Source organism: Oculina patagonica, chromosome 7, assembly GCF_052425735.1.
Source record: "Oculina patagonica isolate OP01 chromosome 7, crgOcupat, whole genome shotgun sequence".
Lineage (NCBI taxonomy): Eukaryota > Metazoa > Cnidaria > Anthozoa > Scleractinia > Oculinidae > Oculina > Oculina patagonica.
In genome coordinates this window covers 17,538,670-17,550,310 of record NC_135764.1, presented here as the reverse complement: position 1 = coordinate 17,550,310, position 11,641 = coordinate 17,538,670, and the positions used below count along the sequence as shown (strand labels likewise).

General features: G+C 36.9%; 1 protein-coding gene across 1 annotated transcript; it reads right to left on the bottom strand.

The window, feature by feature from the left end:
- Positions 1-264: 264 nt before the first annotated feature.
- On the bottom strand, positions 265-10,599 carry LOC144661478 (biogenesis of lysosome-related organelles complex 1 subunit 1-like). The gene is made up of 6 exons (XM_078522260.1): positions 10,439-10,599; positions 9,133-9,205; positions 6,514-6,581; positions 4,263-4,327; positions 1,097-1,181; positions 265-628 (listed from the first exon to the last, which is right to left on the bottom strand). The coding sequence occupies exons 1-6, from the start codon at positions 10,497-10,499 to the stop codon at positions 606-608; spliced, it is 375 nt and encodes a 124-aa protein (XP_078378386.1). The 5' UTR covers positions 10,500-10,599; the 3' UTR covers positions 265-605.
- Between the last annotated feature and the right edge of the window lie 1,042 nt (positions 10,600-11,641).

Genomic DNA, 11,641 nt, shown 5'->3' with positions numbered 1-11,641 from the left:
GTTTTTGCTGGCTGTCGTTTTGCATATCATGTGAGGTATATACGTAGTAAGCAGGCTCTCTATTCGGGGGGCAACGTGAATATTGAATTCCTCGAGCGCCGAAAGCGCGATCCCGCGAGTGCCGATGGCGCGAGTGCGTGGGCGAAGCGGCGAAGAGTTCAATTCACGATACCCCCGAATAGAGAGCCTGCTCGCAGGCTATATCCATATAATAAAAAATCAGGAGTCTCTATTGAGCCTCTCTATGGGTACCCACGGTCTTCGTTTTCCTTGCAATTTTTTTTTAATCTTCGTTTTTTTCAAGCAGATCTTCGTTTCACAAACTTGTTCCAAAATTTTTCATTAATTTTACTAAATAATGGTTAGTTTTAGTGTTTGGTTGGTTAAATGACATTTTGAAATTTCGGTTCATTTGACCTTTAAGTGTATTTTCTTATATATTACGATAAACATAAATTTTATTTTACAACCATAGGCCTACGTTTGCTGCATGGGAAACATTTACGCACAGTCCTGATCAAGCAAACTACATATCAGACTCTCCTTCAAGATATCATGTGCTATTACTGTAATTATTCAAGATTGCTGAAACAAGGGCACAACTGTCATGAACCTCTAGGACCATCTCCTGCAAAAACAAATAAAATAAAGGTCAATAAAGAAACAAACAAACAAGAACCGGTAGTGATGTAATGTATATGAAATGATTCATATATGAACTGCGGATGTATATGAGAGTGATAAATGATCGTCGCAGTGAATTTCCAATTTAAGCAATTGGAATAAAGAAGCCTGAAAAAAATTCAGGGCTTCAACGGGATTCGAACCCGTGACCTCCGCGTTACCGGTGCGATGCCTACCGGTAGTACAAGTGATCACATTATAAGGCAATTGCAATTTAAGTAAAATAGTGTAAGTAACTGAATTGTAAGTAGGGCCTGTAATCGTATTGCAATTAAAAAAGAAAAAAGAATTGTTATCAAAAATTAGATTTCCAACAAGGAACAAAATGGACACAGACACTAGGCCTTATTTTTTCAAGCAATATGCTTGCAACAAAAGCACCATTTTATGAAGGTAGAAGGTATTATCTCACCTTTATAAGCATATTCCAAGGCACTTGCTATAGCTGTCATATCTGCTTCTATTACTCTTGACCAATTTTCAACATCTCCTAATTCCTATGACATATATAGAGACTTTCTTTAAATCTAAATACTGTTTCACAGACAAGTGATACCGAGAGTAGAGAGTTTTTTGAAGGTTTGTTCATTTAACAGCAAATTTTTGAAAGAATGGCTGACTGACTGTCTGACTGACTAATAACTTGCTTGCTTTATTCCGGTTAAATAAAAAACGACTGAAACAACAATAACAAAACCAACAGCACAACGCAACAGAAACAAAACCAAACACGACAGTGGCCCTTCAGTCGGACGACCCGGGTTCAGTCTGTTAATTGGAATATTTAACTGTCCTTTTATAAGCACTAGCATCCCATCCAGGTTGAGTAGAAATACACCTAGTCACTTCATGCTACAGAAACCGGGATATGCTCTACCCTGATGGGTAGCTAGGTTCAATAGTCCTTAAAGGGGCAGTATGATGGGGCAGTATGATGGGGCAATAATGGAGCAATAATTATGACTAAATAGCTTCGCTCATTCACAAGATGCGTCTAGAACACTATGGTGAAGATATTAAGCAAAGTGTAATTTATCCAAGAGATATGGGCAGAGTTTGAAAATGTCTGCTAGGCGTTTTCAATTTTTGACTGAAATCTGCGTGCCTGTATAACTCATGATAATACCTATTTTGTTATTTTAGTGGACTGTTATAGTCGTTTTTAACAAAGCTAGCCATTATTTTTATGTTTCCATTTATGTAAATATTTCTTTTGACTTTTGAGTTTTCAAAGCGATGATCATGATACTGCCCCTTTTATTTAACCTACTCGAACCGTAAGCAAGAATGACATTAATTTTTTAATTTTACACAACTCTTCAGCCTCAGTGCGACCAAAAGACGCCTAAAACCTGGCAAACAAGACGGTGCTGTTTACAAAATTCCATGTGAATGCGGCAAAGTATATATAGGGGAAACAGGGAGATCGATGCAAGACAAAATAAAAGAACACAACAGAGACAAACCGCAGTTTCGGAGCACGCAAACGAAACGGAGCATCTTCCTTTATGAAATCAAGTCAAGTTTATCAATCGTGACCCTCGTCGGTACACACGCAGGGTCAAAGAGGTTATCCAAATAAGACTTCATTCTAATAACATCAATAGACAGCGGAATTGAAATTCCTGAAGCATGGATACCTACAGATCAGAAAGCATAAAAAACAGCCGTTCAACTACAAAGCGGACCTCTGAGGGAACAACATCTGTTGGTTGGAATAATAATGAGGATCGAAATGCACCAATAACAGCGAACCAACGTGCATAAATAGCGACACGTAAACAATCGACCTCATTGCCTGATGAAGGCTAGCAGTACTGCAGTCGAAAGGTAAACATCTCAAAGCGATTTTTTCGTGAGACAAACGAATAAACGTTCATTCCTATCTTACACCACGTTGAACAATGTTTACCTCTTTAATGACAGACTCTTAATTGCAAATAATGGCCCGTACATAGTCTACAGACCGCCACCAGTAAATGAAGATCGCCGGCTAGTTTCACGAAAGGGGCTATAAAAAGGAAGCAAATCTTTTGTAGTTGTGGCGCGTTTTGTGTTCTCTGAGTTGCAATCAAGGCCAGTATCTCTTGCAATGAAGCAAGAAAGTAATACATTCTACCAGCATACTATCGACAGGCCTCTTTTGATACACAGTAATGGTTCAAAAATGAGTGCAATGGTTTAGGTTTATACAAACCTACTATAACTGGGAAGCAACTGAAGTCTAGTTTTAGTGAAATTATTTTGTTGTTCGAGACTGAGAACTCTAATGATTGATTGCACTGTCTCATTAAGTATGTTAATTACATTCTAATGAAAGTATATTGGTGTTAATGAATGCTCGTATTAGTGCAACCAGCGTTAATGAAATTTAAAATGGTCATAATGATTATTGACATCCTGTTATTTAACTTTAAAATGGCACTAATGACAATTTTTTGCGCACTTGAAGAGCAAAAGATGTACAATCTAAGTGTATCATCTATGCATTTATTAAGTTTATAAAAAACACAGTTAGCGATGTAACTGCTGGAAGGCAGTGCCAGGTTCTGCCAGTTCTTGGAAAGAAAAAACGTTATGGGGGACCTGTAACTGTTAAGTTTCGAGTTTTCGTAGAAAATTATCTACTTTCATTCATGAACTACAGCATAAGTAGATTTCGACTCAATATTTAGCAAATTACTTACAAGTAAAGTCTCCTTTTAATTTCGGCATTTTAATTATTCCCACAACACATGGATAACAAAGCTTTTAGAAAACCGAGAAGTTCTGGATGCTCAAATAGGTTGCATTTAGTGTGCATGTAGCACTGAAAATACGTAAAATCACTGGGAAGCAAAAAAATCTACCGTTGCTAAGGGGCTTTGGTTTTTGGCCAATCACTAAACCAAACAAACATTGGGTATTGTTTATCATCGTTTTGAACTCGTGAAATCAATAAGCACTCTCTCTCCCCTAGTGAGATAAAAAAGGCAACAAACTAGTACCTTCACCCACTGGGATGGTTATGTAAAAACGGCAACTGGAAATTTATTTTGGTTTCTTGGTGTTAAAAAGTCCTAACCACCGACTGATACTCGCAGAATTCAACCATTTAATTAAGTAAGAGTCCAACGACTCCGGGTTAACCCATGTTTACTACAATCGTCATTCCACTGCATGTATGACTTTAGGGAGCTAAAGCAACCACAACGGCGACGGCCACAAATTGTTAAAGCAAAGTTTTATTTCTCCCTATACACGGGTTTTGCTAGGGGGTCCAGAATGAGGCTCCAAATCCGCTAGGACACCAGACCTGTCCGTAACAGTGCGACAGTATTGGACTGGCCAGGAGAGACGTTTTTGGAGTTTAAAATACATAAAGTAAATGTTAATTGCAAGTTCAAGCTGTGCAACAATAAGACGCCCCTAACTGCAGTTGACTTGCTCTGACAAGTCACCAGTTCCCTATCCCAGTTACACCAGTGGAGAGAAGTGCTGTGTGAGTGAAGAAAAAGAACAAAGGCCTGTAGTTATCAATCTGAGTCCAGATCATTAGGCACCATGCCTCCCAGAAAAAAACAGTAGGATTTAAATACCTTTAAAGCTTTATTGAAAGCTTCTAACATCTGAAGCCACTGAACTGTCTGTTTAGAAAATCTTGCTGAGGAGAAAAAGAAAAATGAAAACAATTTAAAGAACAGAAATAAACTGCACGCAATGAATGCAGAAGCGATGACGTTTCACAAGGGGGTCTTTAAATAATTCAAATAATTTTCAGGAATTTTGTCAAAAAATCAACATAACAAATGCAGCTGAGAACTGCGTAAAATGGCTGTCACAGATTTGCTCAATTGAACAACAAACAATATATATAGTTTTTTTGTGGTTTTGTCAGTAACTGTACTATGCTAAAGAGTCTTTTAGTAAGTTCGTAAGATTTTTCATGGGGATAACTGCTGACCATCACGTTGTCAGAACTCTTCTTTAGTGGAAGAAGAAGTGCCGAGCCCGAAACATATGAAAGATTACGTAATTTTTTTTTTCGAAAGGCACTTGATACTCATTTAGTATTTTTATTTTTTTTATTTTTATTTTTTTTTAGCCTTACAAGCCTTAGCCTTACAAGTACCACGCAGTACGCGGATTTTTTTCTTCTTACCATGATGTCAGAACGTATACGACATTGCAGGCTCGTTTTCCCATTTTCTTTTGATACCCGCGCATGGTTGACCAACAAACAAAATGGCGTCTGTTGTAGGCTCGTTCGAGGCAGTGTTTTTTGTCTGTTAACGATTAAAAGACATTTTTTTTAAGTCTAGAATTGACAGAAATGAATCTACAGAGAACTCAACAGCAGAAACAATTGGACATCGAGGTCTTTAAGTCTTCGTTTCCGCATCGTTTGTCAAGGAAGAAATTCGCAATCTGACACAGACAAAACTTAACCCAAACTACGAAAATAAGAAAAAAGAAAATGTCATACAGACAAAAAAAGGAAGATGGTGGATTTGAACCCGGACTCGCACACATCAGGAGCAACCACGCTAACCGCTAGGCTATAAGTTCACTTCAATCAAACATTTTTAAATTTTAAGTTAAATTTGTGTTTCTCATACAAATTACTATAAGAGCTGTTAACAGTAAACAGGCTTACTTGAGTGCATTGAAGGTTAACCGAAATGAAGACCCGCAAAACGTATTTTTTAATGTTTTTTGACATATGGTATTTTCAATGTTTGTAATGTATTTTTTTGTCCAAATCGCGAAAATTAAACACCAGTAAATACTGTCTCGTCAAAATTGCGAAATTTAGCACCTGCGGAATTTTGTACCAATAAAGTACTCTCCAATAAACTTAAACATACAACTCCTATCTCATCGATGCCGTTCTTATCTACTACAGAGACGTAACCACATGTCCTCTTAGAGGGCTTTTACTGTTGTTTACATTTCCTGTTGTTGTTTCAACAAAGGTTGCATTATATTGTATGATGAATGTGAGCAGGCTTTAGGTCAAACAGTGTCTTGTCTTGTATTAAAATAATTTAGAAATTTCTGTATACTAAAACTAATGGAACTCTTTGAATATCATTAGTCTCTTTCAGTTATACTTTGTGTTGTTCCTTTCTAACCGCAGGGGAGTATTTTGCTTTTGTGTTCTATGCAGCAATTCCTTGTTGAGTCAAGCTTGATTGCTGGTCAGTCAACCGCAACCGATCGAAAGATCCCATTCACTTGCATGATGACATCAAGCGATCGTGATCGCTTAAAAATATTAAACCCTACATTCAGATGTTTAGAATTAAAATTCTACCATATGTTCTTAATAAATGAGACCAACGATTTCAACTGTAACTGATTTTGGTTGATTTAGGCAAAAGCCCCAGTAGAACATTTCAGTTGACACAATTCATTATGGCTAAGCTGGGTTGTTATTAGTTATGTACTAGACGCAACATTGTTTTGGTTGCTTTAGCTTCCTTTTTCATTGTTCTTCATTCTTAATCGTTTTCAGTTGATTTGGTTTAAAGGATATAGACGCTTGCTTTTTGATTCATTTTACTAGCTATTTTTTAATTCTTTTGAGTACCCATGTACCCAAAATTACACCACACCCAATGTAGTTTGTCACAAACCTCATAATTGCTCATGCTTGTATAACGTTACACATAGTTAAACTCTTGGACATCCAAAAAAACCTTGGTAAACATTTCTGAAATATCACTACTCTAGTTTATGTATGATGCTTGTAAAATGATGAAGTTTTTTCCAAAAAAATCACAAAGAAAACCCAGAGTGAGGACATACACTAAAAGAAGGAACTGTCAACAAATGTACATGTAGTACCTGCATGGGCCTGCAACTGCTTGGCTTCTGTTTCTAATTTCCTCTGATTAATGTAGGTTTGCTCTACACTACGGGAAGAAAAGCAATTGATAAGTACTTTCATGCAATATGTCAATAACATTGTAGAAATGTATGTTGTTGTTAAATTTTTACCTCTGGTTTGAATTTTTTGTACTGGTTTGAAATAACCATGGTTATCGTGCAGAGGGTTTGATGCCCCCCATCACCCCACTCTTCTGAAAATTCCAGTTTAGCCTTCTCTCAGAATTTCCAATGACTCAATGTGGGGTAGATATTTTTTGGAACCACACAATTACATTTATTACTTTATATTCCATTTTTGTTAAGAAAAAATAATACAAGGTACAACAGGGCCTTAAACAACTACAGCAAGCCCAAAACTATTTTACAAAAGATGCTACTGAAATTTCTTAGTAACTGTTGTATGACAGAAATTTAACATGAAAATGCATACACTTTTAAATTTGAAAGATGTGTTTTGAAAAAAGCCTTATCCATCATCAGTTTCACAATGTTTTTAGTAATAAATAAATATATAAAACAAATGATGCCACGCTCAGCAACTGGTAAGCTCAGTTGGTAGAGCACTGGACTGTCCTGCAGGAGGTCTCAGGTTCGACTCCCAGCATGGGCCAACAATCAGGGTCTTAAGGACGGTGCCTACTAATGGCAAGGTATTTTTGCCCGGTCGATGACTAACCAAAAAATGTAGATGTTACCAAGGGCTACTAAAATTCAAAAAGAAAATTGGGGGTAGCCACGCAAATTTTCGAGATAATTAGGTTTGAAATCTGGAAAAAAGTGCTGATGTGGCATTTTAAAATAAAGTAAAACTAAATACAATTTCCTTGCAAATTCCGTTTGAAATTGTTTTTTCATGAACAAAATCAACATTAAATATAACAATCTTTAAAATAACTAACAACTAATGTCTTCGGAACTGCGTGATCCACGTTTTTATTAACAAAATAATTGCGTTTGAGCTATTTTTGACTCTAGCAGCTCTCACTTGCGCGGCCAGAAAATTGGCCTAATTTAATAATAACTGAGGAGAACGTGCTGCCTTTGTAGTGACACCTGCATATGGTAAGATGTACTAGTCTTCTCCGATAAGGACGATAAACCACAGGCGCCGTCTCCTGCATCTTCAGTGTTATAATCAGCAGGGGACGTTAAAAAACCCACACACTAATTAAAAAGAGTAGGACACAAAGTTCCCGATGTTGTGGACTGTTCTGTCTGTTGATGTATCCATGGGTTGGGTGGTGGGTGAGATCATACACGTGGACCATGTGGACAGATAGCGGCTGTCAAAGGCGCCTAACATGCTGATGTCCGGTCTCTTCCAATAATTCTAATTGTGAAGTGCACTGAGCTTTGTAAATGCGCTTTATAAGATCCTATTTTATTCATTCATTCATTCATCTCACTTTAAGATTCAGAGAGGAGTCAGACAAGGAGGTCCGATGTCATCCTATCTCTTTATTATTGTTGCTGAAGTTCTAGCAACTGCTATTCGAAGTAGAACAAATATTTAAAGTATTAAACAGGTATTTTTTTAAAGAGGAGTTCAGATTGTAAAATATGCCAACAATCCTACCGTGTTGGCGCCAATATTGAAAGTGCACAACATATTTTTATTTTGCTAGATCAATTTAAAACGTGTTCTGGTTTGAAGGTCAACTACACAAAAACTAAAGCTAGGTGGTTTAATTGGCTCCTGTTGAAATAATACAGCGGCGCACCTAGGGCTAAAATGGGTCAACACCATTAAAGCACTTGGAATAGTTTTCACTTATTATGAGACCGAACAGTTGCAAAAAATTTTTTTGTCAAATTAAAAGGTATTCGGCTACAGACATGCCTGTGGTGCTGCAGAGGCCTCTCGCCGCTTCACAAAATTACAATAATATTATTAAATCTTTCTTGTTTCAAAAATGATGTATGTGTTCTCAGTTTTGCCAACTCCACAAGGGTTTATAAAGCAACTTAACACTTCTATCGGTATATATAACTTCCTGTGGAATGAATCTCACTGAAAAATCATTTAAGATTAAATCATTTAGATTAGCCTGGCTTGGAAGAATTTATTCGCTGGACCAGACTCCATGGAAGGAATCGACTCACATGATTTCCACTAGTTGAGTGAACACCATTTTCATTAGGTTTGGATGCTGATTAAAACTCTACTTCCCTAGATGATAACATTGTAATGTTTTCCATGTCATTTTTTGGTATCATTCAACTTCAGACTGGATCCAGAGCTATTCCAAGTATGTAACGAACCAATGTAAAAAACTTGCACATTAACTTAACTCTGATATTGCAACTGACAATGACAGCTGGTTCTGTTAAAACATATTTGAAATTTAAAAGTGATGACTTTCCCTTAAAATCTGAACTGTAAATGTACTGGTAACTAAATACTGGCATGAGAATCATGCTTCACAATTCCACCACAAACAAGATATCTCCAGCCACCCTGTTTAAACTTTATTCCAACTGCACAGTCTGATAACTGCTTAGTGAAACTTGAGTAACTGTCTTTAATTGTCTATCGCAAAAAAATTTCACTTTTATTAATATTATTTCACTCACCCAGTGTTAAGGGTGTCCATAAGTTTGTATGTTAATCTTGAAGATGCTACCACAGCTTCTCGCCTTAAATGTTCTGGATGTATAAATTGAGAATATGTCACAGCCTCATAATTTATGAATAATTCTAATAAAATAAAACAAAGTGAAACATTTCAGGAAATAAAATTATTTAATTAATTCACATAGAATTATAAACAGGGATCTTAGAAATTATGATCTCAGAAATATAGGATCTTAGTAATCACTCTAAACTCCATCAATCCACACATTTCATTCACCATCGAAGAGGAATCTGACCAACAGATTGCTTTCCTAGATTTTTTGGTTTCCCATAAAGATAACACGATCACCATCAGTGTTTATCGCAAAGCAACCCTCATTGACAGATATTTAGACTTTTATTCCCACCATGACAAAAGCCATAAGATTAGCACAGCTGAGACCCTCTTACACCGGGCAACTAAACTCCCTAGTACAGCCCAAGGTAAAAATACTGAAATCAATCACGTCATTGATGCCCTACGAGCTAACAACTATCCGTCTGATATTATTTATAACATCCTAAAGAAGAAATTCTCCAATCCAACAATACATGCCATCCCTTCACCAGAAGAACTTGTCCAAATGTTTTTTAAATGTGCGCAGTAATTCAGTTATTGTATAATTGTTAAATAAAAAACAATGGAAGACCCAATCAGATTCGCGGATTTCCAATAGAACAGGAACAAGTTTTTACTGATTTGTGTTAGCCAAGGTGGAGGGTAGCAAAGGGGGTGTCGTGATCCCGTTTCACGCACAAATTTTAACTAAATTCAACCATCGTGTATACTTGACAAAGCAGAATCCACAAATCCCGCGTCTTTTCTAGCTATTTTCACGCGTCACATAAACCCTTTGCTACCCTCAAGTTGCAGGAAAAATGTGCTTTATGTTGATGGCCGGAAACTGGACTAGCTGGCCAGAAACTGGGCAACTTACTAGTTTTGCCAAAAATGTCATAATTTCTTTAATACTTGAGGAAGGCAGCCAATCTTTGTAAAATGAACTGTCTTTGGTAAAAAAGTGAGATACTTTCCATATAGCGATTACAAACTAAAGTAGCCGGAAACTGGGCAGAATACTGTACCCATTTTCCAAGTCACGTCACGACGAAACAGAAAACATTGACAACAACTTAGAATGCAAAAAGCGAAACAAAAAAAATATACATAACACATAAGCTTACATGTCTTAAATTTTTATACCGTAACAGCGAGGGCAGTATACGATTATTGGGAAACATAAAAAGTTAAACTTATGGGAATACCTTGTTTTTCACGATGAGCCGCCTGATCCACCTGATGTTCTTTAAAAGCACGAGAAAGCATTTTGTTTTATAGAAAGTCGTCGTCGTTGTCCTGAAAAAAGTAAGAACAAGATGGCGTTAAACTATTCTATCGGAAGTTTTGATTGGTTAAACACTCTCGTCTCCAGGGCGCGCGAGAAAAATCCGAGCTGTCCCCATACCAGTTGGATACTAGTTGTACCTATCGGTAAGTGCCAACGAGCGAGTACTCATGTTTGTTCATAAGAACAGATATTAAATGGTTTTTGATAGAACTATATTTGAAATGACCAATGTATTTTAGGTAATATGCGAATAAAGTGCTATTTCTCTGGTGTTCAAAAATGACACAGGCTTGATAGCCTGCGTAGCAGGCGCCGTAGTTTCCAGCGCGCGTATTCTCGCGATCGCGCACTCTTTTAAACACACTAAAAAACGTATGTCTGCTACGCAGGCTACGGGTTTGACAGATTGATAACTCTTGACAAATCTTTCTTTTCAACGTTAAAATGTCACAAAATGAAGGCAATAAATGAGGTTTAATCACTGTTTTTTAAATACAACAAGTGATGGTTAAAATGTTTTCGTCCACAAAAGTGATAGTTGCATTTCAAGAACTTCTTATAAATCAAGTCCCAAAATCAAAACTGCTAAGATGCTTTTTAAAAAAATATTTTTCAGTAATCAGAGACAGTAATGAACGGGTCAGATTTCAGTCTCGCATGCGAAGTGTCATGTTCAGTTATAGTCCATCAGCTGAGATCCGAAAATTTGGGTTCATGGCTCACTTTCGGGGAACAAACGAAACATGTCTTATCTTAATCCTTGCCTATTAAGCATCACAAAAATGTACGATAGCAAGGTTGGAACGGTAGCTTTCACTTATAAATCGAATTTTAGATTGGCTCCCCTATACGCTTCTTTATTTGGCCGCCATCTTGGATTTTTGCGGTGAAAAAGCTACAAAGCTGCCTGCATTCTTTTAACGTAAACGAATCGCTTTCAAACGCAAATTTAAAACTTATTGGAACTAACAACATGATTTCGTTCATTCTAGTGTTTCAAAAACATCAACGTGATGTCATATGTGACGTCGCCACTGCTGATTATTGTTCACAATATGACTGTTTGTACCACAAAATAAAGCAAAAAGTGCAGATTTAAAAATTACGAAGAAAAGAGAGC